General features: G+C 44.9%; 1 protein-coding gene across 6 annotated transcripts in view; it reads right to left on the reverse strand.

Annotated features, from left to right (window-relative positions):
* The window catches only part of COL27A1 (collagen type XXVII alpha 1 chain), a 266,717-nt gene that overhangs the window by 48,186 nt on the left and 191,055 nt on the right, over nucleotides 1-27,476 (reverse strand). For all 6 annotated transcript variants that reach the window (XM_082208770.1, XM_082208771.1, XM_082208769.1 and 3 more), the window contains 7 exons: nucleotides 24,136-24,189; nucleotides 22,850-22,903; nucleotides 19,662-19,769; nucleotides 9,299-9,352; nucleotides 8,344-8,451; nucleotides 4,799-4,852; nucleotides 4,076-4,129 (listed from right to left, as the gene is read on the reverse strand). In XM_082208770.1, coding sequence (XP_082064896.1) covers nucleotides 4,076-4,129; nucleotides 4,799-4,852; nucleotides 8,344-8,451; nucleotides 9,299-9,352; nucleotides 19,662-19,769; nucleotides 22,850-22,903; nucleotides 24,136-24,189 — 486 coding nt within the window. The remainder of the gene's footprint in view (nucleotides 1-4,075; nucleotides 4,130-4,798; nucleotides 4,853-8,343; nucleotides 8,452-9,298; nucleotides 9,353-19,661; nucleotides 19,770-22,849; nucleotides 22,904-24,135; nucleotides 24,190-27,476) is intronic.

A 27,476-nucleotide genomic window follows, 5' to 3' on the forward strand; every position in this document is an offset into this window, starting at 1 on the left:
ATTTGGTCAATAATTGCTTTTGGGGACACCAGTTCTGCTGCACCGTTAAAGATTCTACTCCCTTGGCAATATTAACTCACTAAGTGTCCCACCCACCCCCAACAAACCCATTTTTCCATTTGTTCTGATCAGTGTTCGAAACTCCTATTGTTCTAGGTGCATTTTGTGACAGGCGATTTCATTAGTGAAAGCAGTTTCTGAGCTCTGGCTGCAGTAGTGCACCTAAGATTTCAGATTAAAACTGCAGAGTGGAATGAAAGGAAGACCTTTTTCTGCCTCCCCACTTCCAGCTACTCTGAAGATTGAAGAAGAGACCCTCTTAAAAATATTAGGGGGGTGGGCAGGGGGAGGACTAGACCATGTGAAAAATGAACATAACATTTTAGCTGCAGCTCATTCATTTTCAGCTTTCTTGTTATTAAAAAGCGTGCCTAGACGTTCGGTTGTTGCACCCAGAACCTTGGTTTAATGTACCATTTAGCTCCTAACTTTAATATCTCAGTTTCTAACACTGAAGGAAATTTATGAGTTCTAAAGCAACAGAATGATTGGCATGGATCAGTCTGTATGTGCAGACTCACAGGCTCTGTTCTTGCAGCTCACAACAATTACAACAACACTTGTCATTTATAAAGTGTCTGAGCTGCTCACTGGTTTTGATGATATCCATTTAATCCTTTGGGCAGAGGAGGCAGGCAATAGCCCTTGAATCTAGCCATGGGTAGTCTCATACTCCATTTATTTGTCCAATCCTCTGCTAAAGACATCCGTTTGGAACATCCAGTACCTTTTGTGGGTGCATTCCTCTCTAGGAAATACGATTTTGGGGGCACCAGAGTAGTGCAGCTGAGAAAGCCCCTGGGTTCAAAATAATCCTCCCTCACCTATGTAAATTGACTGAGTGCTCTTGAGACAATCACTCTTTCCCAGCTTAACCTACCCTGGCAGGGTTGTTGGAAAAATAATTGTGGGGAATTTGAGATGTATGTAATGAACAAAAATGAAAAATGAATAAAAAAGTTAAAAAGGAAAATAATTGTGGGGAGAACCACGACCCCCCCCCCCTTATCCTGAGGATAAGATAAAAAAATAAAATGTATAACTCGAAAAACAGGTTAGGTCAGCAGGAGCGGACAAGCTGCCCACCTCAGTCCTCTGGAGATTTTCTCCGTATGTGTGCTAAATGTGTTGGGAGCAGGGAGCGCTTGAATCCTACTGGCCCTGCCCCCTTAACATTATGCAAAGGAGTACCTGTGGGTTTACAGTCCTACAAGCACAGGTGCTCCATGCAAAAGGGACCCCTGATTGCACACAGCTTCCCTACATGCTTTATAGCAGTGTTTTTCAACCACTGTTGCGCGGCACACTAGTGTGCCGCGAGATGTTGCCTGGTGTGCCGTGGGAAAAATCGAAAAATCCGAAAGATTTTTTTTTTTTTAAAGTCAGATTTTCGCCCACTAGGCGGGCGCTGGACTGTGTCCACCCTATTTTCCATCCATCCTGGGTGGGGATCAGATCGGATGGGATCGGATGAGAGCGGACAGGCGGTCCGCTCTCATCCAATTCCCCATAGAGAGCAGCGGAGCTCTGACATCTCCCTCTCCGCACACAGTGGTGGTGTGCCTCGTGATTTTTTTTCATGAAACAAGTGTGCCTTTGCCCAAAAAAGGTTGAAAAACACTGCTTTATAGGAAAGGCCCCATGCAGAAGGCCCCACGTTTTCAGCACCCAACATCTCCAGGCAGGGCTAGCAGAGACACCCAGGTTCCAATCCTGGAGAGCCACTGTCATTTGGTGTAGAGACAATAGCGAACCAGATAGACCAATGGTGTAATTCAGTATAATGCTATTGGTGTAATTCAGTATAAGGCTATTCAGCAGATGTACAACATATATTTAGCGAATCTTGGAGGAGGTTTGAGAAAGGCCCCTCATTTACTTCTGACGAGATTCTGAAATTAAATCTATTCTCTCTCTTCCCCTTCCTGGGAAGTGTTGCAAGATATTACTATAAATGCCAACAACTCAGGTGACCAGTTCTGTCTGGAGCAAAAAGACAAACCGAAAGGCAGTTGGTATTGTCCCCTTCCTGCCCCCTGACGCCGCCCCCAGTCCTGAATGGCAAGTCATTAAAAAACCGGAGTCACTAGCTTGAACTGGTTATCATTAAGCTGACTAAACAAAAGCCTTTGGCCTGGTTGTTGGGGAGGAGGAAAAAAAGAGGGAGCAGTGGAATAATGGCTGAGTCATGACAGCTGCAGGTGGGGGTGGTTAGTTGGCGGGGCGACATTTCTGAAGAACAGCATGTCATCCTCGGAAGAAACATGGAGCACAGGCTAGTAGAAAACAGACCCTTTGTGCAAGATTTATGCAGCACCCGAAGACAAGCACCAGACAAGGCCTTCTCCAGAACAAGCCCCCCACTCCCTTTACAACCAGTAAAGTGCAAACGTCCAGACTTCAACCACAATGCTAAAATCACGAGATGTTTCCGTAAGAAAGGATGTTTCAAAGATGGCAAAAATTATAGATGGCAAATCTTAGCAGCTGCAGAACCAAGGCATCCCATTAGGCCTAGGCCTATCCATTTGGCCGGGGGGGGGGGGAGGAACACGTCAGCCATGTCACATCCACCTGCCTTATAGTGAGGTGCAGGTGCAGCTGAGCCAAAAGGCACCACTGGGCAGCTAATTGATGGGTGCAGGTGATCTGTTCAGGGGGCTTTGCAAGTGCCATCGTTATTGGTAAAGAGTTGTGCTTTACAGGCCCTGTCAGGCAGCTGTTTGGCAGGGCCTGCAAACCCCCTTTCAGCCCAGCCCAATTTTTATTCTGTCAATTATAAATATTAGGAGGAAGGCAGGCAGAATATCATCTGTACATGTACTGTACACCCCCCCATCCAAATTAGTACAGTGGTACCTCGGGTTAAGTACTTAATTCATTCTGGAGGTCCGTTCTTAACCTGAAACTGTTCTTAACCTGAAGCACCACTTTAGCTAATGGGGCCTCCCGCTGCCGCCGCGCCACCAGAGCACGATTTCTATTCTCATCCTGAAGCAAAGTTCTTAACCCGAGGTACTATTTCTGTGTTAGCGGAGTCTGTAACCTGAAGCGTATATAACCTGAAGCGTATGTAACCCGAGGTACCACTCTATTACAAACTCGCCCTTGGAAGATAGGTGAGCTAAGCATCACAACCACAGTCTGAACTAATAATGTATGGATTGCACACAGATGGCAGTGCCTTAAAAAAATAAAAAATAGCAATTTGAGATGTTTAACAGATGGTTAAGGATTGAGCTGTATGCAGCCTTGCTGAGTAGGATAACAGCAGATTGCATTTCACGTCTTGGAATGAATGTCCCGAGTAGTGAATTAGTAAATTGCAGGTCATAATCACAAACAGTGTACAGAATTTTGGACTTAATGAAAACCCAATGCAGTTCATGTCCTCATCATATAAAGGCACCTTTTTGGATTTTGTGTGAAATAAAAGGTTCTGCTCCCATTTAGGAGAGCTAGTGATGTCTCTCTGGAAATTCCTTCTAGTCCTGCTAGTGGATTGATTTCTGCAAATCTCTCAGATCTTCATGATTTTGCTAATTTTATTCCCATGGAGAGCTTGTGACATCTTAAACAGGGGTGTGCCTTTCCCCCAAATGCTGCTGAACTACAACTCCCATCACCACCCCTGACCATTGGCCATGCTGGCTAGGGCTCATGGGAGTTGGAGTTTGACAACATCTAAAGACACCACACTCCAAATTCCTAATAACAGCTGCAAACACCTTTACATGGATGTTAAATAGTATTGGGGACAAGATGGTGCCCTACCATCAACTGTGAGGGGGGTTAAGCACAGTCACCCAGTGTTACTTTCTGAAACTGACCCTGTTGGTAGAAGCAGAACCAAGCAGCACAGTGCCTCCAGGCCCTATCCCACAGAGGTGGTCCAGGAGAATATCATGGTCAAATAAGAGCACCAGGGTCATACTCTCTCTGTCCCTTTCCTAATAAATATATCAAGGTAACCAACACTGATTTGGTCAAAAAAACCATACCTAAAACCATTTACCTTTTCACCTTTGGGTCCAGGTGGCCCGATTGGGCCTGGTGCTCCTGTGTGCCCCTGCAAGAGAATGAAAATGCATGTCTACATCAGGCATTGACCTTCCCTCTCCTCTAGCCTCCCTGCAGATACCTGGAAGGTGGTGGTGGGGTTTGGGGGGCTCTGGTGACAGAGAAATTGGGCACCTGCTCACACCCACCAAGAAAGAGAAAGGTTGGAAGCCCAACATTAAGAGAGGCTAATCTGGCACCACCATTGCATGGCTTTTGGTGCCAGGCGAAAAATTTCCTCTTTACCCAGGCCTTTAATTAATCTATGGCCTGTTAAATGGGGGAGGGGGGATGCTATTATGATTATGTTATTATTATGCTGTGTATTATTATTATTATTATTATTATTATTATTATTATTATTATTCATAAATTATCTTCCTAATGTTGTACACAGTCACGGGATCTTTGGATTAAAGGTGGTATATGAATCAAATAAATGAAAACAAATTAATACATTTTAAACTGTTTTTAATGTTGTGTTCTACATGGCTGTGACCCACCCTGAGACCTTAATGGTGCAGGTGCAGGAAATAAAACAAGGCCTGATAATGACAGCAGCAATAACGATTATCTTGAAAACAACCCCTGGCTGCAGAAATAATTCACATCGTGAAATTTCACACTCTGGAGTATGGCTGGGAAAAGGACACACAGACAGTCCAGAGTAATGGCTTACCTGATAGCCCTTTAAGCCAGGATGCCCTGGAACCCCCATCCGACCTGGAGAACCCTGTGGGAACAAGGAAAGGTAACCTCTGCTCCTGCCCTGATTTTCCTGCTGGCCCAGACACTCGTCTGGTGTTTCCAATAGGCAAAGCTTTTCCTCTACGCCTGGGCACCCGTCCCTGGTTTCCTCTTATTCTCTCTTTACATTCTTTTGTTGGGCGACTTCATCAGTCTCTGTGGCTTTCAGTACTTGCTTTGTGATGAGGACTCACCCACCCTCCCAATCTCCCGTTCTATCCATTTGCCCCAAATTTTCCCCTGTCAAATATTTCCAAGTGACTTGTCAGAGAGGAAGTATGGGCCAGCTTTGGACTTCAACTCCCATCAACCCCAGCCCCAACATGGCAAATGGTCAGGGATAATGAGATTTGTGGTCTAGGAACCTCTTGAGATAGGCACCATATATAGAGAGAAAGGGAGCACTTAATCCAAAAGAAATACATTTGTAAGTCATTTATGTAAAAAAAACCATATGGAAATTAAAAATAGCAAAAAAAAACCAGTATAAAATAGAAGACAATAAAATTACCAGAATATAGCTAAAAGCAACAGTTTTAAAATAAAATAAAATACACAAACGCAAATGCAAAATTACACACACATGCAGAAGTATATACAGTGGTACACTGGTTTTCAAACGTAATCTATTCTGGAAGACCGTTTGAGTTCCGAAACATTCAAAACCCAAAAATTCAAAACGGAAGCCTCAGTACAGAAAACTCAATACGGAAAACTCAACACGGAAGCTGCATGGCATGTTCCACTTCCAAGGCTTGTTAGAAAACCGAAGCATTTGCTTCCGGGTTTACGGCGTTCGAAAACCGAGGTACCACTGTACGCAAGTGCTCACACAGTGGCATAAGTTACAATAAAAAGATTTAAACACACCCATCCAATGTAACTGCAGTAGGAAACTAAAATCTGCTAAAAGCAGCAAACAGAATCACCAGCAAACGCAGCACAAAATGCAGTATATGAAAAAAATACCATTAGAGACTTTAAAGCCTTCCTATTTTTGAGCCTCGTCATCTTAAACACCATGGCCTGGATTCAGTGTTCTCTGACTGCCAGTGCAAGGGTTGTAGCACCCGTGTAAGGGTGAGAATAATGGTTGTGCAATACGAAATTCAGTTCTACCAGCAGGAACCACTGAGGCTACAGTGACCCGTTGTGCAACCAGCCATGAGAACCATACTGCCTTTCTGCACCTTCTCTTGCAGAAGCATGTACTAGTTACTATAATGCATTACATGTGACGCTGCCTCTGAAGACAGTTTGGAAACTTCAGCTGGTGCAGAATTCAGCAGCCAGGCTGCTCACCGGAGGGAAACGGTTTGAGTATGTTAATGACAATCCTGATTAGACAAAGCTGGTTGACTGATCAAACCCAAAGAGTACTCATTAATGGTTCCTTGTCATCCTGGAAATAAGTGACAAGTGGGGTGCTGCAGGATTCTGCTTTGGGCCCATTGTTATTCAGCGTCTTTATAAACAACTTGGATGAAGGAATTGAGGGGACACTCATCCAATTTGCAGATGACACTAACAGATTGGGGAACTGGGCCCAAGCTAACAAAATGAATTTCAGTAGGGACAAATGTAAGGTTCTGCACTGAGGTAGGAAGAACCAGATGCACAAATATAATATGGGGGACACCTGGCTTACCAGCAGGACATGTGAAAATGATCTAGGTGTCTTGGTGGACCACAAGCTTAACATGAGTCAACAGTGTGATGCAGCAGCAAAAAAAGCTAATACTATTCCACACTGCATCAACAGAAGTATTGTGTACAGATCAAGGGAAGTTATAGTACCAATCTATTCTGCCTTGGTCAGACCACTCCAGGAGTACTGTGTCCAATTCTGGGCACCACAATTTAAGAAGAATGTTGACAAGTTGGAACATGTGCAGAGGAGGGCAACCAAGATGATCAAAGGCCTGGAAACTAAGTCTTATGAGGAGTGCTTGAAGGAGCATGGAAGATGGAGAATGCTTGTTTTCTCCTGCTCTTCAAGGTAGGACTCAAGGCAATGGCTTCAAGTTACAAGAAAGGAGATTCTAACGAAACATCAGGAAAAACTTTCTGACAGTAAGAGCTGTTCGGCAGTGGAACAGACTCCTGTTAGGTGGTGAGCTCTCCTTCCTTGGAGGTTTTTAAGCAGAGGTTGGATGGCTGTCTGTCATGGATGCTTTAGCCAGTGGCGTAGCGTGGGGGGTGCAGGGGGGCCAGCTGCACCGGGCGCAACATCTGGGGGTTAGGGGGCGCAAATCCACGGGTTAGGGGGTGCAAATCCACGGGTTAGGGGACACAAATTACTTGCCTTGCCCCGGGTGCTGACAACCCACGCTACGCCACTGGCTTTAGCTGAGATTCCTGCACTGCAAAGGTTGGACTAGATGACCCTTGATTCCCTTCCAGCTCTAAGATTCTATGATTCTATAACTAGGCCTTAGGCTGATTAAACAATATATGGCATTTTAGACTGTGGGGAGGCATTTTAGACTTGTTTTGTTTGTTACTATGTTATGTAGATTTGTGTTTTTTATAATGTAAGCAGCCCTGTGATCCTTGGATGAATGGCAGTATAGAAATAATAATAACAATAATAAATAAAAAACTAAGCACTATGTCATATTTCTCCCATTATATCCCAGGCTGAAGTCCTACTTCCTTTTCTTAGTAACCCTCTGCCGCCATTGACAATGACACTAGGATGAAAACATGAAGCTGACTTATCCCATGTTTGGGATTCACTGGAATTTGTCAAAGTAGTCAACATGGTGCCCTTTTTGGACTACAAGTCCCGTCAGGCTCAGCTAGCATGGTCAAAGGCCATGGATAATGGTTGTAGTCCAGCAATATCTGGAGTCCACCACATTGCGACCCCTGCTCTAAGATTTTAAAATGGGGTCTTCTCGGCCCCACCTAAAGGGGAAGGTTCTGAACCTGGAATCTTTCGCATACAATGCATGCGCTCTAGAAACTGATCCTAAACTTTTCCCCTTACATTTAGTCTGAAAGGTCCAAGAAAAAAGAGCTCAGGAGAAGGTTCGGGGCCCTGATTCATAGGTTAAAGGCAGGAAACCAATGGGAGAGCCAAGTGGACCAAGGGCGGAGGAAACAGCAGAAGATGTCAAGCCAAGCAGAAAAATAGCCTTTTACACCTTTCCCCACTAACCCTAAAAAGAAGGCTGAAACCCTGAAAGGGGAGCATTAACCATGAATCTCAAAGTCTGATATCGCCTCAAAACCTCACTCACCCAGCATTTTGTGCCATTAAATCTAGAGTTTTGTGTATCATCATGGAAGCGACGCTTGCTGTACTTCCCTCTTCTGCACAGCTCTTAGAGGCCTTTGGCATCCGTCCACATGCATTCCCAACCTCCACAATGCTGCTTTCATCCTGTAAGCTTACACTCCCATTTTTGCCCCCCTGATGTGGTAGGGAAAACTGCCACAGGATTACATGTAATGAGCCAACACTGTTCTCACCATCGCTCCCAGGGTTCCTCTGGATCCTTTGGGACCTTGAGTCCCCCTCAAACCCATCTTCCCTGGTGGGCCAGTCTCTCCAAGTTGCCCCTGGTGACCTTTGCTGCCCTAAAGAAAGTGTAAGTGTCAATGACGGGAAACAAAAGACCTAATGCTCATGGTCTGGGCTGTACCACTCTGAACTACAGAGGGGGCTCAAAAATCTGAGTTCTCTGCCAGACAAACAAAACACAGAATATTTCCACAAAACAAAAACAAAGAAAAGGGAGGGGGGAGCCTAGCATGTCAAGAAGGCTGGCCAAGAATTACTACCATACTCGTTTTAGGAATATAGGAAAGTGAGTTATCCTAAATCATCTGGATTAGGAATGGTGAGCCTGTGACCACCCAGATGCTGATGGACTCCAACTCTCAGCAGCCCCAGCCAGAATGGGCAATGGTCAGTGATGATGAACAGCAGTTCAACATCAGCTGGAGGGCTAGCAGTCTCCCATTCTTGATCTAGGTCAATATGGTCTACACTTACTGGCAGCAGCTGTCCAGGGTCTGAGGCAGGAGACATTCTTAGCCCTACTTGACAATGACAGTGACTGAAACTGGGACCTTTCTGCAGGCAGACCAGATGCTCTGCCACTGAGCTGCGCCTCTTTTCTATTTTGGGGGAGACGAGGTTTGCCATCTCAGCGAGAACTATGCCAAAATGTAAGCAGGAATGGGAGATCAGAAACATCACAGGAACTGTGATGTTGAGTCATGCTGAGTCAGACCATCTGTCCATCCACCTCAGTATTGTCCACACTGACTAGCAGGGGTTGTCTAGGGTTTCATGCAGGGAGATTTTTCTAGCCCTACCTGGAGATACTGGGGATTGAGCCTGGGACCTTCTGCTCTATCATTGAGCTATGGGTGTTTCATAGAGCATCAACGGGAGCAGGAAGAACAGAGGCAACCATACCTTTAGTCCGGTTTTCCCCTTCTCCCCTTGTTGGCCTGGTTTTCCTTCTGGTCCCTGAGGGGAGAAGGGAGAGAAAGAGAGACCACCCCTTCATTATTCAACACCTTCCAAAGGAGACCAGAATATTAGCAGATAGACTTTTTCACACTGGCGCCCTTTGCACACAACTCCCTTCTATTCTTTCTAAGAAGACAAAAAACACCTGCTGCCAGATTATACCAAGTGTTCCCATAGTGACCAATCAGATGGCTGTGCCATGCCCACAAACAGGACATGAGTGCAGCAGCAACTCTACCCACTTGTGATTCCCGGAATGAGCTCTTCACACTTCTTTTGCTTTACACCTTTCTTGTAGGTTCCTTTTATGAAATCGCTAATTTATCTTAGGTGTGTCCAACCACGCTGCTGCTGTTCCTTCAAATGTGATTTCCCTATTTAACAACCTCATTTGGGTGGTTATTTGCATTTTCAAATGATTATGAAAGGGTTGGTTGGTTGCAAGATGCCTCAAAAGTCTGGAGACAGAAAGGTGAGATATTTGGGGTTGAATCCAAGTAAGTCCCACACACAGTGAACCCACTGAAATTCATGCACCTAAGTCAGTCAGGTCCAACGGATTTCAATGAGTCTACTGGTAGTAGCACTAGCCTGGTATGCAATGCTAATGTTTTCACCTACTGTATTACAGTTGTATCCAAGGCTATACCATTCCCAGCCATTAGGCTCTTAGGCTGCACAAGGAGAGGTGAAATTCCTTTTTTGACACAAGGTGCAAGAGCCTTGTCCACTTTTGCATCTGGTCACCCTGCTGTGAAACTGCATTTTTGTTCACTCATATATTTTTTGTAGAGTGCAATGACATCACCAAATCCAGTTTTTTTATGTTGTCTTCCCATAGTTTGCAACAGTTTTTTTTTAAAAAAAACCATTATTGATATTGAAATTTTTACAGTAGATTAGAATAAATTATATAGAAGAAAATACAGACAGTGAAATGGGGGAGGAAGAGGAAGAAAAAAGCACTAATCATCACAACAGCACTAATGAAGTGTCATTAAAATGTGATTAGAATTACAAAAATATACAATGTATACATACATAGATTGACTTATTATATGCCGTGTGTATATATCGATTCACGAGTCACTACGGTTTTGATAAACACTTTCCAAATATCATTAAATCTGTCCATAGATAATCTAAAGGTGATCTGCTCATAGGTTGCAAGAGTTGTTATGGTGTCTGTCCATTGATCAAAGGAAGCCATATTTCTTTCCAATGTATCAATATTAATCTTTTAGTAGATGTAAGGTCCTGGAGAATCCATTTATGTTGATCATTTGTTAAGTCCCATGTACAGCGGTACCTCGGGTTAAGAACTTAATTCATTCTGGAGGTCCATTCTTAACCTGAAACAGTTCTTAACCTGAGGTACCACTTCAGCTAATGGGGCCTCCCGCTGCCGCCACTGCACGATTTCTGTTCTCATCCTGAAGCAAAGTTCTTAACCTGAGGTACTATTTCTGGAGTCTGTAACCTGAAGCGTATGTAACCCAAGGTACCACTGCAGTAGGAATATTGTTTTAAGATGATGTTATCTTCTGAAATTTGTAACTCTTTTCCCACAACAGTTTTTATACATCGTAGTATTTTTTTCAAAAAAATTTGCTAACATTGAGCACTGTATAAGCATATGTTTCTACAATGCATTGTCCTTATTGCATCTCCAACAGCATGTTGTTCTTGATAAACCATGTTTATGCAATTGTGATGGAGTCCAATACTTTTTTGTTGTATGAGTCGTAGTTTATAATCTAGCGACACACTGGAAATAGAGGCTAGTATATTTTCTCATTAAATCTTTATTCCATTCATTTCTCAATGTGTGTACATCCAATTGATTAACAGACATTAAATAGCTATAAAAAGTAACAGCTGGGGTTTTCTAGTCTCTAAGGATTCAATCAGATGTTCAAATATCTCCAGCATCTTAGATGCTGTAAAAGCTACTGGTCCAAATAAAGATGTTAGCATACACTGTAATTGTAAACATTGCCATTGTAAAGGTAAAGGTAAAGGTACCCCTGCCCGAACGGGCCAGTCTTGACAGACTCTGGGGTTTGTGCGCCCATCTCACATCTATTGGCCGGGGGCCAGCGCTGTCCGCAGACACTTCCGGGTCACGTGGCCAGCGTGACAACGCTGCTCTGGCGAGCCAGAGCCGCACACGGAACGCCGTTTACCTTCCCGCTGGTAAGCGGTACCTATTTATCTACTTGCCCCCGGGGGTGCTTTCGAACTGCTAGGTGGGCAGGCGCTGGGACCGAGCAGCGGGAGCGCACCCCGCCGCGGGGATTCGAACCGCCGACCTTTAGATCGTTGTGACATTCCCATTAAGTGATACCTTTCTTTTAACGTAACATAAATTATTATTTTTTTAAAAAAGGTCATTCTCATCTATTAATTGATCTAAAGATAATATACCCACATCCATCCAACTTTTCCACAATACCGCCCGCCCCAATTTTTATAGTTGGATTTCCCCATAGGGTCAGTTTATTGTGGGGGAAATTATCAAATTTGTTTTTATTACCCACCATATTCCATATTTTCCTGACTGATTTAATTGTTTCAGGAGGATTTTGAATTGATTTATCTTGATCTCAATGTTTTTCATTCAAGTTGTGGAGTTTTATATTCAAGGCATGCTCAAATGGGGGAATTATTGTTGGATGCATGTAGTCTGGAAAAATTGAGATTTTATTTTTCTCCCAGATTAATGATGTGGTCACTGACTATTCATGTGCTGTTTTTAAAATACTATCTCTTAACTCAATGTGAATAAATTTAATTATAACCAAATCTGAAGGATCTATAGTTTTTCCTTTGGCAATTTGGAATTCTGGGGGCATGATTTATTTCCAATGGAATATTTGCTCTCAGCTGCAGCAATTTTCTGAGGAAATTCTCCATGACCTCTACCAGATTGTCTTGGGTTGGAATATTGCCAATGCCATCTATATGCGGGTTGCATCTAAGAGATTAACTTTTTAGAAATGTTACTCTGTTGTCCAGAATTTTGTAATTGGCTTCTGCCCAGGCTTCTTGTAAAGTTAAGTACTTTTCACAGGACTCCACTCAACTGCATGTTGCTGTTAAATCTGAGATTTCGGTTTTGAAAGTGGCTATCTCACACTTAATATCATTTTTTTAAAATCTAAGGCTGTAATTTTAAGACCCACCTCAGTTTGTTTATCTTGCATTGGTTTGAGACACTTGGGCTGTGCCACAATTTCCTTAAGCGTATCGTCAATAAAACTATTTGCTGCCATCTCTCTCTCTCTCTCTTGCTAATTTAATGTGTGTCAAAGGATGGGATGATGCAGGTATGAAATAAGGAGATTCTTAATTGATTGCAAATCGTCTTTGAAGTCCAGACAAGTCAATGGTTAAACCAGTTATGAGCAAATAAGAGAGTGTATTACAGTGCCATATTGCTAGCTAGTTCTGTAACCTTTTTTTCTTTTACAGCAGAAGGCAATTGCAGCACCAGTCTGTCCAGCATGAACAGACAAACCACTGCTGTAGCTTTTAAGGGCTACTGTGCATTTAGTTAAAAATTTCCTCCTTGCAGCTTCTGCTCCTTTTTATTACTTCCTGTTCAGAGCTAATCAGTGATGATTTTCTTCGTAATAGTCATCTTCTGTTCCACTGAGAAGTGGGGACTACAATAAGTGGCATCCTTGCTTTACTTATTTTCCTTATTTTCCTGGAAGACCTGCTCCTTGCCTTGCTGGCCTTTCCACCTGGCCTGGGGAGGGGGGCAGGGCCTGACTGACTCCAGCTACAAAAGCAGAGGCTGCTAAAGGGGACAGCGACCATTCTGGATATCCCTTAGTGCAAAACCAGGTCTTTGAGCCTGAGCTTCCATAGCCACCACCTACCATGAACCACCACTGACAGGATTGGCAACAACAGCAGCAGACATATTCTGTGCTTATGAAAATATTTTATTCTCTTGTTAATTATGCTGTTTTAAATATGCATTTTATATTTGGTTTCCTTTAGTCATTTTTTCTTTTGAAACATTTAAGATCTTTTTTTGTTAACTTTGCTGTGTTAAATGTGCATTCTGTAGTTGACCTTCTTTGTAGTGTTTTATTTTGAAATCTTTAAGATAAAATTTTAGTTTCCTACTAATTATGTTGCTTTGAATGTATACTTTATATTAGACTTTCTTCAGTAATGTTTTATTCCAGATTTTTTATTTGATATTTTAATGCATTGTAAACCACTTAAAAATATAAAGCAGTACAGAAATGCCAGAGTGAGCAGAGGAGGAATGACCACTGGGAGGAGCACAGAGAGAAGAAGCCCCTGCACCTGCAGCAGCACAACCTGACACCTTCATCTGCCCCAGTTGCAATAAAACATGTCTCTCCTGTATCAGTCTCTACAGCCACAGCAGGCATTGTAACCGTCCAACAGTTTGACTTTACCCCTAAAGGCGCACTCCTCCATTGTCCCCCGAGATAGACAAATGCCAACCAGCCAATGGTAATCCATGCCCCAAAAGCACCCAGGCTGGATTACTGCAGTGCTGGAGTCCTCAGTGTGGTGCCTACAGGTACCGAAGGACCCACAGAGATCTACTAGGGTGCCCATGAGGTTCTCTAATCCCCTTTGCACCAGATTATAATTTATAATGGCTCTGTGAGTTTTTCTTCACTACCTCAAGCAGTGCTCACACTATCAATGGCTACTAGCTACAATGGCTATGTATCGGAGTATACATAGCCATACATAGCTCAAGTATCGGAGGAAATATGCCTCTAAATACCAGGTGTTCGGAATCACAAAAGGAGACTGCCCTCTTGCACTCAGGCTCTGCTTGCGGGCCTCTCAGAGACACCTGGTTGGCCACTGTGAGGACAGGATGTTGGACTACAGTGGTACCTCGGGTTACAGATGCTTCAAGGTTACAGACGCTTCAGGTTACAGACTCCACTAACTCAGAAATTTTACTTCGGGTTAAGAACTTTCCTTCAGGATGAGAACAGAAATCGCACGGCAGCAGCGGGAGGCCCCATTAGCTAAAGTGCTATCTCAGGTTAAGAACAGTTTCCGGTTAAGAACGGACCTCCAGAACGAATTAAGTTCTTAACCTGAGGTACCACTGTAGATGGGCCTTCAGGCAGACCCTGTAGGGCTCTTATTTTAATACTCTATATTAAGAAAAAAAGATGGTGATTGCAAACATATATTTATTGGCTTGCTGATCTTGCATAATTAATTGCATATTGCAGAATCCAGCTTTTACAATACTTTGGAATATGCTGGGATGCAAAAATTCAGGATACAAATCCCCAGCTAGGAAAAACCCCTAGACAGGAGCTGTCCTTGTAACCTTGTCTATATGACTTTGTGTTGCAGCTGGTTCACATAAACAAATATGACATAGGATAGAGAGAGAGAGACTCCAGCACTCTGCCATTTCCTACTCTTCTGCAGGTTTTTATACGAGATCTTCCCATTAATAAACATTCACACAGAGAAACAGACTGAAAGGATTCAGGAAATTAGTGGGATTATTAGAGGCAGCCACTTCAAGACATCAATGTTTCAGACTTATCAGAACCACATTTCATAGGCACTCTTCCCCCATCCTGACTAAGCAGTAGGATTTTTATGCAGGGGCTGGGGGAGAGAAGAGACTGTAGCTGAAGGCACGGAAGGGCCATTTGTGTCTGATGGTGAGGGATAAGGCAGAAAATTTATTCTGTTTGCGTTTAAAAGCAAACTGACCTAATTCGCACTTCCTGAAACAATATGGGAACCAAAATAGTGAACATCATTCAAAATTTGCCCTAATGACTGTGCAGCCCTCCAGCTTGCTGGAGAATCAGTCAATGTGGTGTAAGACTTTGTGTTTCAGTGAAGGGCCAGCTGAGCCTCTTTCTCTCTCTGCCCCCATTGCCTTATTTTCTGATGCCACATCCATTATAAAAACGTGCCTCCATTATCAGAAGCTGGTGGCAGCTGTGTGAGGCTGCCCAGTGAAGTGAACAAACCACTGGAATGCCCTTGCCAGCCCTCTTCATGAAGAACCTTCCATACAGACAGTTACTGACTGACCTTTGGATTTTCAGAGCAGGAAGGAGTACACTGAATCTGAAAAGGGATATTGTAAAGCTGGGGAAGGCAAATGGGCAACCAAAACAAGAAGACTTGGAGCATATCCTCTGTGTCAGAAAGCTTGTGCTTTTATAGCTTAGGAGGAAAGTGGTTAATTATGCATGGTTCAGGAAAAATGGGTAGTCCTCCTCCCTCTTGGGACCGGGCCCTGAGTGCTGTATTTGCAGGGACCGGGCCCCGAGTGCTGTGAGTATTTGCAGGGACTGGGCCCCACTTGCTGTGAGTATTTGCAGGGACCGGGCCCCGAGTGCTGTGAGTATTTACAGGGACCGGGCCTCGCTTGTTGTGAGTATTTGCAGGGACCAGGCCCTGCGTGCTGTGAGTATTTGCAGGGACTGGGCCCCACTTGCTGTGAGTATTTGCAGGGACCGGGCCCCGAGTGCTGTGAGTATTTGCAGGGACCGGGCCCTGCGTGCTGTGAGTATTTGCAGGGACTGGGCCCCACTTGCTGTGAGTATTTGCAGGGACCGGGCCCCGCGTGCTGTGAGTATTTGCAGGGACCGGGCCCCGAGTGCTGTGAGTATTTGCAGGGACTGGGCCCCGCGTGCTGTGAGTATTTGCAGGGACCGGGCCCCGAGTGCTGTGAGTATTTGCAGGGACCGGGCCCCGAGTGCTGTGAGTATTTGCAGGGACCGGGCCCCGAGTGCTGTGAGTATTTGCAGGGACCGGGCCTCGCTTGTTGTGAGTATTTGCAGGGACCGGGCCCTGCATGCTGTGAGTATTTGCAGGGACCGGGCCCCGTGTGCTGTGAGTATTTGCAGGGACCGGGCCCTGCGTGCTGTGAGTATTTGCAGGGACCGGGCCCCGCGTGCTGTATTTGCAGGGACTGGGCCCCGCATGCTGTGAGTATTTGCAGGGAATGGGCCCCGAGTGCTGTGAGTATTTGCAGGGACCGGGCCCCGCGTGCTGTGAGTATTTGCAGGGACTCTCTCCACACAGCCCTCCCTGATGTACAGAAAGTCCAACACCATCTCCTTTGTCTTCCTGATATTAAGGTGCAAGTTGTTCCCTAGGCACCATGTAGATATTTTTTGGACCTCCCCTCTATACGCTGATTCGTCTCCACCTGTTATTAAACCCATTATGGTGGTGTCATCTGCAAACTTAATAATTGCAGTAGACGGGTATGTATGCAGTATGTATACAATGAATACAGGTAGGGACTTAGCACACATCCCTGTGGTGTGCCAGTGCTGATTTTTAAGGAATTAGGTATATATGATGGTGACAATGATAGTATGGTACAATATGTCAGATGAGATCATGGCTGCTAACAGAAGAACTAGCACAAGTGGTGGAATGCCTGTCATTTAAAGCTGCTGTTTTTGAAACACACAGAAGTAATCTGAAGAGGAAGACCTGAGCTCCCTACTCAGTAAAAACAAAACAGGAGCTTTCTTGTTTTTACTAAGAACACTGTTTCACTACCGAGGAGCTTTGCGATTTCTTTCCTGGAACTGCAAGAGGTCTGTTCTTTCAACATTCAGACCCTGCAGAAAGGGCAGCCTATTATGAAAAGCCACAGTGCTCGGCCACAGACAGCAATTGAAAATCAATCAGCCGGGCTTCTGCCAGTTGGCCCAGCTCCTTCTGTGGCTTTTGGCTCATCGGTTGTACGATGAAGGAGGAAAGCGAAATGCTTGGTCCCTCGCAGAAGAGGTAGAGGATGTTTCACAGAGCAACAGCTACTGGATGGCATGGGTTGCAATTAGCTCCTGGCTCACCCACCAACTGCTGGAAAGGTGCATATAATGGAACCTTTGGTTCATGTTAACCGCAGGGGGATGACTGAATGGGCAGCAACATTTTTGACAGTGTGCTATATGCTTGCAGTTAGGATGCAGAAGGAAGTACTTTTGAACAGGAGTGTGTGTGGAATGGACTCAGTCCCCACACTTCTCCCTGGTGAGCACTAAAGAAGGGCAAATCTGATGACTTTGGTTTTTGTCACATTTTGCTGGTTTCCAGTCTTAAAAGTTCAGCTCACATATCCACACCAGTTTGTGATTTTTTTTTTAAGAAATCATGAAAATCCACCAGCCTTTTACTGCAAATTTCTGCCAATGTACACTAATTTTTGTATGCAATTTTCCATAATGCAATGCATTTATTTGTGTTATTTGCACTAATACGTATATGCATTTTATGTACACTTTACTTAGTATATGAATTTGTGTGCACTTTGCGTGGCTGGAGCATTGCCTTGAAAAATTCAGAGGGCAAATTTAAAAGGATAGCTGTGCTTTGATTCACGTTTTGTTTTGTTTTGGAAAGTGCAAATTAGGTCAGTTTGAATCAAATCCCCCCCCCCAGCCAAGCACAGATGTAAAGCCTGTGAGTTGCAGCCAACTACATTCTACTCAGAGGATACCCATTGTATTTAATATACCTAAGTTTGTCATGTCCCTCAATTCCAATGGTTCCACTCTGAGTGGGACTAATGATCAGCACATGTGTCAAATCCCAATTGCCTCTTCCTTTGTACTTTTCTCTCTCCTGTGCTTCAGCTGGGCTCACTCCTGCAATCTCTTCTCTGCCATCTCCTTGGATTGACCAAATGTTTTGTTTGGCACTTTTGGTCAAAGAGAACTTCAGGGGCCACCAAGCGAGCTCAGGACAAGAGAGGGAGTTGTAGTTGTGCCACATGGTAACACAAGAAGGTGCCTTATACTGAGTCAGACGTGGAAACATGCCTTCCCTTTGGGGTATCTTGTTGGATACTGTGCGAAAGGGATGCTGGACTAGATGAGGCCAATCTCACACTCCTAGCATAAAAAAGCAACCTTCAGATGTCTTCAGAGGAAGCAAACAAATAGGATTCTGCTACATGATAGTTGCCCTGACCCCAAACAGTACTTTATTAAAAGTGCAGAACTTGACAAAGATAGAAACGGAGGAGCAGATAAAGGTTATGGGATGGATCAAGAAAAGGGGAGGCAGACCTGCAGGTGGCAAGAAGCAGTTGAGCTAGCAAACATTTGTAAGACTGAAAATGTAGTTATTTCACAACTTGTCTGAGCTAGTGTTTAGCCTGTGTGTGTTTTAAAATCAGACTATATAAAAATATGTACTAAAATCTGAGATGGCACCATAACACTGCAATAAAGAATAACAGAGGGAAGTGATTACAAGCTGGCAAAAACATATTGGTTCCATCATGCACTTTGGTGTACTTTGACAGAGGGCAGACACAGAAACTGGTCTAGTCTATTTACTGGTGTTGCATAGCTCAATACTGCTTGTATGAGTGTAGTTGTTTTTAAAACTCATGGGTCATATTGGTTCTTGTAAAATGGGTGAGAAGTTTGGGTTTTCTTTTTTTGCAGAGTCTAAAAGACAGGAGCAGCCCCTGCTGCAAGATGGCTAACCGTATTCCTGTTATCAGTAGTGGGTGACTGGGAGCCTTTCCTGCTCACCAGATTAAGATACTATAAAGCTACAGTCAGAGTTATGGGCGTACACCATGCCACATAAATAACAACTTTGAATAAGTCAAAGAAAAGCCTGCAGGTGTGTGCAACCGATGCAAATATGCAGGTGGCGGCCATTTTTGGTGTGTGCAACTAATGCACAATCACCAATGCACAGGTCCTTTTGGACCTAGAAGAAGGAGTAATGGGGTTGTAAAGAGGGTGGGGCAGGGTATGATGGGGTGGGGTTTACTGAGATGTGCTCTGCCGACACATGCAGGGACCAGCAATGGAACCTCCATGAGAAATGGCCGCTGTCTGCAATACAAACTCTGCCCCCTCCTCCAAAGTTTCATTTTGTAACCTGTGCAAATTAAAAGCGATTCACATTTGACAGTTTTACATAGTTATGGGAACTTTGCAATCTGGTGGAGGAGTTTGGATGAGCAGAATTACGCCAAGCATCTCGTCTGGGGCAGAAGGGAGCCTGAAGGGTTACCTTTGTGCCCCACAATCCCCCGCTCTGGTTGGTACATAAGAAAATATGCAGAGTATCAAATTGCTTTAGGAACCTTGGCAGGTATGTGAAATCACCAAAATGGAAACTCCGTTAAAACACATATTGTAAGAATAGAAAGGGTACAAAAAACACCCACACCCTGAAAAAGAAGGAAAAGGAACAAAAGGAAAGGTGCCAGCATGGCTAAACAGCAAGGTAAATTTATTCAAAGAAAAAGCAAGTGATTTTGCAAACTCACTCGAACACCTGTGGGCCCAGGGTATCCAGGAGGTCCTTCTTTTCCTTTAATGCCTTCCTGCCCTTTGTCTCCTGTTCCTCCTTCTAGGCCTGGTTCTCCTTTGTCTCCCTGGAAGAGTGACATGGGTAAATTGCTTTTCTGTTTTTCCTCACAGGTTGCCCTGAGTTTCACCAGCAAGGAAAAAGAATGCGACAGAAATCCGGCATAGTTCAACACAGAGACTTTCCCCCCTTGCCCCCCCCCACTTGTAGCCCAGTCAGTGCAAGGAACAGGGCTATGGATGCAGTGTGGGATATACCATTTAATCAAGCCCTGCCACTGCTGATCTTGAGTTAGGACTACTGTTTGATTTATAGCATTCACAAGCCACGATAATGGCCACTGGCTTTCAAAGGGGAGTAAACAAATTATTGGCCCTTAGCTATAACAGTTAAAATGAAACCTCCAGGTCCAGAGGTAGTGTACCTCTGAATAAAAAGGTAAAGGGACCCCTGACCATTAGGTCCAGTCGTGGCCGACTCTGGGGTTGCAGCGCCCATCTCTCTTTATTGGCTGAGGGACCCGGTGTACAGCTTCCAGGTCATGTGGCCAGCATGACTAAGCCACTTCTGGCAAACCAGAGAAACATGGAAACACCATTTACCTTCCCGCTGGAGTGGTACCTATTTATCTACTTGTACTTTGACGTGCTTTCAAACTGCTAGGTTGGCAGGAGCAGGGACAGAGCAACGGGAGCTCACCCCGTTGCGGGGATTTGAACCACCAACCTTCTGATCAGCAAGTCCTAGGCTCTGTGGTTTAACCCACAGCGCCACACGCGTCCCAAACAGCAAGCAAAGGCTGTTGCCCTGTCTTCATGCTCTGCTAGGTTTCTTCTTGGGAGTACATGACTGAATTCTTTTGGAAACAGGATGCATGCTCTTATGCCCCCTAATAAAAGTGTGTTATGGTAAGGGAAGGGCTGGACTTAGCACTGAGAAACCCAAGTTTGGATCCCTCCTCAGCCACACATACACCAGGAAGATTTTAGGCAAGCTGCAGGCTCTTCTGTGCTTCATCTGTGCAATGGGCTTACATCCTTCTCAGGGATTTACAGTGGCAATTATTGCTCTATGCAGTCTACAAGTACTTCATTATTTACACATACTTGTTATTGCTAATAAACCACAGCACCAGATCCCAGCACTCCTTTGAGAACATGGTCTGCCAGCTCTATATCCAATTCACATTTGACTGTTACAAATTTATAAAGCAGAGGGGGAAGTGAATGAAGATACCAGCAGGGAAATTTCATTAATGCTGCATCTTTCTTCATCAGCCAAGAGAGGGATACAGATCCTGGCAGACTTGAATGGCAGGCATAGGGAGTCTTTTTCAGAAAAAGGGCTGCATTCCATTCCAGGCAACCATCCAGGGGCCACATGCCAGTGGTGGGGAGGGCCAGAGGCAAAAATGGGTGGGGCCATCCATGTAAATTTTAGTAGGCTAGTTTATAGATATGCTCACACACCCTTCTCTATCCCCCATTCAGAAAATGGATGGCAGAAAAAGGACATTCCTCCATCACCAGCTTTTTAGTTTCTTGTGCTACTTGCTCAGGAATGAAGACCTAATACTCCACAATCAGCATGAAAACACAAGTGAGTATGGAGGGCTGGAACGATCCATTCCTTTTCCACCAGCCAGTTTGATAGAAGTCAATCGTTTTTATGAGCCTGCTAAATGGCTAGTAGCTTGCTTTTCATGCTTCAGGGTGTGGCATCCCCATTCTCTGTGGCCAGTATGGAAATGCAGGCTACTAGCCTTTTAGCAGGCTAATATATTGGGAGAGGGGGGCTAGCTAGTAACCTTTGTGGGCTTCTTTACAAGATTGATCTAATGGCCCCATTTGAAAGAGGCAGCGGCCAAGCTGTCATCTCACAACATTCATGCAGAACTTTCATCCTAGGTTCCCAGAGCAAATTTATATCAAATTACCTATTGACATTTGCTCTGATTCAGCGCTACACTGTGGGTTTTCCTGGGGGAAAGTATGGGGCACATGAAAACATGGATGAGCCCTAGGTCTGTCTCCATACAGTTGGGTTGTTTTTTTAGTCCTACTGTTTCCCCTGGAAAAACTCACTGTTCACAGCTGAATCAGGACAAACAGCAATCCACAGAAAACCTGACAGCCATTTGTTCTGATTTAGTGATAAACGGCTAGTTTTTTGGGGACAGAGTGGTGGGAAGACAGAAAAAGAACCCTGTTCAGAAACAGACTTGGAAAGTGTGGATCTGTGCCTGGAAAGGGCAGTGCAAAAGGAAGTCTGGATGAGCCCAAAGTGACAGAATGGATAAGCTCCCTGAAAGTAGCAAACCCACAAAAAAGGGAATGAATTTAAGGGACGAATCCAGCAAATTCACTGAGCAAGCAGACCTACTTTCGCATGTGCACTGGAACTACCACTCCCTCTTTTTCCCCCTGTGTACCCCACATACTCTTCCTAATCTGCTCCAGAAGGTTGAGGGGAAACCCCAGAGCAGATTTGGGGAGGTGGGGGGGGGGAGTGCGGAGGAATAAGAGAGAGAAAGGAAGCTTTGCAGCATGAGCAGGAATCGTTTCACTCAGGAAATAAGTTTGGTGGATACAACCCTCTGTCTCCATGAGACACTAATTTTCTATTTGCAGGGAGTATTTACAAATGATTTTATCCATTTGCTGCATCCAGTGGATCCGTTCTCTTAACCACCCCACTTCACTCTGCCACATGCAAAGAAACGTCTGAGCAGCGAAAAGCAGCCAGATCATTTAGCTGAGGGCAGGAAAGGAATCATTCAATAAGCCTGCAGGGGGGAGGAGACACAGCAAGAGGTTAAAATAAGGGATTATCTTGTAAGAAGAGATTGTCTGGCTCAGACGTTCATGAGAGATGGCAGCAGTGAAGAGCAGCAAATCATATTGCTGGATTGACACAATAAGCTGCTGGAGACTTTTTCGGCAGAGTTTTCCAGGAATGGAAGTACTTGAGCTCATACAGTTATGGAGTCCAGTGGGAAAATAACAAAAAGGAAAGGATATACATTCCTGAGGCTTCAACTGTGTAAGGCGGGAGTGATTTCAGGCTCATGCAAGAGAAAGAAGATTTGGGTAAATCAAGATTCAGCCAAGCAGAGCCTTTCTTGAGGAAAAATCACAAAATTGTTACCTTTAGCCCATCTGGCCCTAGAGGGCCACTGTCACCTTCAAGGCCCAGATCGCCCTACGAAAGAAACATAGGAAAGTTGTCAGCACTTACAACCATCACAGATCATCACCAGGCTAGCTTATGGGGTGCAGAGCCCAAACCACTCTGTCCCCGAGCACCTGTCTGGCACATTGTATAGCATCCACCACCTTATTTTGCTTGAAGCAGTCACCTCCCTCTCCCTAATTGTAGGCACAGTCCCAAGTGAAACCTGACCACCAGCTCATTTTAGGGCTTACCCACACACGCCTTTGCCTCACTCTTTCCAGGTACAGGTCCATGTCTGAGTGTTCTTTTTTTCACACCCTGGAGCTTTCACTGTGAAAACCCACTCTTTGGTGCTCAAAAACTTCAATTCGGGTTTTCCACAATGTGCTGTAAATTGTGGGTTTTTGCAAGGGAAACTCCAGAGCAGAGAAAAATGGGGGGGGGGGGGAGGTGTTTGGGCACGGAGCTTTAAATGCAGACCATGTCTGGAAAGCATGAAGGAAAAGTAAGCATGGATAAGCCTTTAATCTCCATCTTGGTAAAGGTTGTGACTCAGTGGTAGAACAAAAACCTTTGCAAGCAGAAAGTCTCAGGTTCAAACCCTGGCATCTCCAGGTAGGGGCTGGGAATGTCCCCTCTGAAACCCATGGAAGTCAATACCAGTCAATAAAGACAATACTGAGCTAGGTAGACCAATAGTTTGACTCAGGATAAATAAGTTTCCTAACTCTTCCTCCCTTCGCTCACTGGGTCCTCATCTGTTGGTCTCAACAATTGCCCTGTGATAGAGCAATCTGGAGCAAAAGGTGGCAGTAACAGACTCTTGGTATCTTGCTTTGCCTTTGCTAGAACTTGATCCTCAAATGTACCTGTCCATGAATGAACCCCTTCCTCTGGCTCCTCCAGACACAATTCTGCTTTCTATAGCTGCAGCTGTGCCCATTTGGACCACGTCCCTGTCTGGGCATCCAGCAGCTAAGAGTGGACCCCTGCTCAAGGTAACACGCCGAGTCCATCTAGCTCAGCAATTGTCAACGTGGACTGGTAACAGCTCAAGACATGTTTTGAGCTCACCAAGGGAATAATATTATCACCTAAGCAGATTGCAAAGTGCAAACAGGTAGATACAGGTGTAGGAGAAGCTTTGGGAAACCTGGTCTCCAAACTGCAAAATGGGAGGGCAATTCAGCCCAGCACTACGGTTCATATTTTGTTTGAACTGCAAGTAGGCCCTTCATAGAAATGGTACTTCTACTTACCCGTTGGCCAATGAGGCCTTGTTCTCCTGGAATCCCAAGAGGTCCAAGATCACCCTAATGGGGCAAAGAGGGAAGGATGGGGAGGCAAATTTTGAAATCAGCTTATTATTACATTAGAAAACTGCACGAAGCAACGCTGCAAGGTTCTCAGGGTTTCAGAGCTTTAAGTCTGAGGGAGCAGAGTCCAGGAAACAAGGGGTGGAGCCCAGTGACCCGGGTGAGGGCAGAGCTTGGGTATACCTGGTGACTCAAAAGCTGGAATCTGAGGGATGCTGGAGGAGCAAAAACTGTAAGATTTGACTCCGAGAAAGCTAATATCTTGAATAATTCACATGCAACCTTGACACTTGATAACACCAGTGTGAAGAAAGCAAACCAGGAGAAGTTATTTGATCGCTCAGAATGCAAGAACCGAAGTCAAATGCAAGAAAACAATGTATTTATTCATTTACTCACTACATTTAGACCCCAGCCTTTCCTCTATGGAGGTCAAGGTAGTGTACATGGTTCTCCCCTGTCCCCCTGACCCATTTTATGCTCACAACTCTGTGAGACAGGTTAGGCTAACACAGAGGCAGTGACTGGCTTGCTCAAGGTCCCCCAGAGGGCTTTATGGTACTTGGTCCTAATCTGACATGGAGAAAGAGGGGGTGTAATACTTCACACAATGCATAATGCAGTTGCAGAAGTTGTTGCCACATGTGGAGTCATGATGCTCACTGGCCTCAAAGGCTTTTTAAATACACAATTTTTCAGTGAAGGGATATTCTCCAAGGGCCCCTGCAGAAAACCTATGTATTGACCACTCATTCTGATTTGTTTGCACAAGGGATGAACAGAGGTTGGATCCTGCACCTCTCATTAGTGCAAAGCCCCTGCTTGCATTCGGGACATAGACTGGGTTGGGCATAGAGTGATCTGGCCCCAATTGGACCCCAAACTGGAAAGAAACTGCCTTACGCAACTGCAGTGAACACACATCTTCCCATAGCCATTTGTTCCTCACATACCTTTCAACCATTTTCTAAACTACAAAAAGTTCAGGTTTTTTAAAGTGGATTTGTTTTGTTGTAGCCCAAGGAATCAAAGACAAGCAGTAGTACAAATAATCACACCCTTGTGACAATCACGCCAGTATTCTTTTAACCGAACTGAGCAGAGAGTCCCTTCCAGCGGATACGACTGTCCATTTCCCCTTTCCTGCTCACAACAGGACCTTGCTCCCTGATAGGCCAGCCGATGGGAAAGGCTGCAGATCAAGAAACATAAATGGGAGCTTTTGTTCCAGGGAAAGGTTAAGAAGGTTGCCAAGTGGCAGGCAGAGACCGCAGAGCTGAAATCTTAGACAGACCCTGGAGGGAGAAGAGGGGGAGAGGTCCAAAGACACAGTAGCTCTGCTACTCTGCCTTTAGAAGGTTTGCCAAGGCAAACATAGCCATGGGGTGAGAAGGGGGGACACAAGCAATAAAGGGAACTGCACTGAAAGCAAAGTAAGTTCTCCACCATATATGTGATATAACCTCTTCAGCAACAAGGGCAAGAACCTTAATCAGCTGACAAGAAATAAAAAGGGGGGCTGTTCTTCTTTTAAAAGCCCAGGATGGGATGGGGGGAGATAATTTAAACTGCTAACATCTGTGGTACGGTGAAAGCCATTCATTTGGCATCCTGTGGCAGAAGGACAGAAGATAGTCCTTCTTCACCCAGCGCATAATCAAACTATGGCACTTCCTCCCCCAGGAAGCAGTGATGGACACCCATCAGTGATGGACAGCCCAGATGACTTTAGAAGAGGATTGGAGAAATTCATGGAGGGCAGGCTATAAATGGAATTGTAATTCTTAACTCTTATAACGATATAGTATACCCAACTCTACCTCTCTTTCAAATCAGAACCAGTGAAGGCAGTGAAGGTCCTGTGTGAGTGTCTGGAGGCGGTTGGAGGGTGGATGGCGGCTAACAGATTGAGGCTGAATCTGACAAGACAGAAGCACTGTTTTTGAGTGACAGGGGGTAGGCAGGTGTGGAGGACTCCTTGGTCCTGAATGGGGTAACCATACCCCTGAAAGACCAGGTGCACAGCCTGGGAGTCATTTTGGATTCACAGCTGTCCATGGAGACGCAGGTCAATTCTGTGTCCAGGGCAGCTGTCTACCAGCTCTACCAGCTTCTACCAGCTTCCCACCAAGACCACATAACACCGGTCTTGAAAGACCTACATTGGCTCCCAGTACACTTCCGAGCACAATTCAAAGTGTTGCTGCTGACCTTTAAAGCCCTAAACAGCATCAATCAAGTATATCTGAAGGACTGTCTCCACCCCCACCTACCCGGACACTGAGGCCCAGCGCCGAGGGCCTTCTGGTGATTCCCTTACTGTGAGAAGCCAAGTTACAGGGAACCAGGCAGAGGGCCTTCTTGGTAGTGGCACCCGCCCTGTGGAACGCCCTCCCAGCAGATGTCAAAGAGAACAACAACTGCCAGACTTTTAGAAGACATCTGAAGGCAGCCCTGTTTAGGAAAGCTTTTAATGTTTGATGCATTACTGTATTTTAATATTTTGTTGGAAGCTGCCCAGAGTGGCTGGGGAAACCCAGCCAGATGGGCGGGGTACAAATAATTTGTTGTTGTTGTTGTTGTTGTTGTTGTTCCTTTTATTTTTATGTTGTTCAATTAAACTATTAACAACAACAGCAGCAACAAAACAACAACAATAGTAACAGGCTTACTTAACCTTTTATACCACAAATGTTCTGTGTTGGGGAAGGGCCATGGTGCAAAAGCAAGAATGTGGTAGTGCTGGGAAACCAGCACAGAACTAATAAAGCAGAAAAAATCCACCACGAATGTCCTCTTACTGTGTCAAGAACATGTAGAATATACCTGCAACAAAACACCAGTCTGGAGAGGCCCTTAGTTTGGACCAACTCAGATTGAGAACCAGACTTTTGCCATGCCCACCTTGCTGCCTATAACTGGCCTACCCCCACCTTTGCCTTCATCCATCTTGTCAAAAACAGCCCAGATGTCATGGATGCAGAGGAATGGTGGCAGGAACCAGCTGGGGAACCACCAAGGGAAGAAAGTTCACAGCACAGCGACTGGTGGTGAGACAATGAGCAGTGTTCAGAGGGAGAAGACTGGAAAGACGAGGTGTCAGAAGCGAAGAGGTAACAGTGCTTAGTGAGGAGATAGAGTCTGTGGCTCAGAGAAGTTCAGAATCAGGGACAGAATCAGAAGAGGCAGAGGCCTGGAGGCAGAGATGAGTCAGGCTGCTGAAGAGGCACAGGTGTTTCCTCCTCCAGGTGTGACAAGCTCCCCTCCCACATCTCCCAGAACCA

This window comes from Podarcis vaucheri, assembly GCF_965113315.1.
Source record: "Podarcis vaucheri genome assembly, chromosome: Z".
NCBI classification, from domain to species: domain Eukaryota; kingdom Metazoa; phylum Chordata; class Lepidosauria; order Squamata; family Lacertidae; genus Podarcis; species Podarcis vaucheri.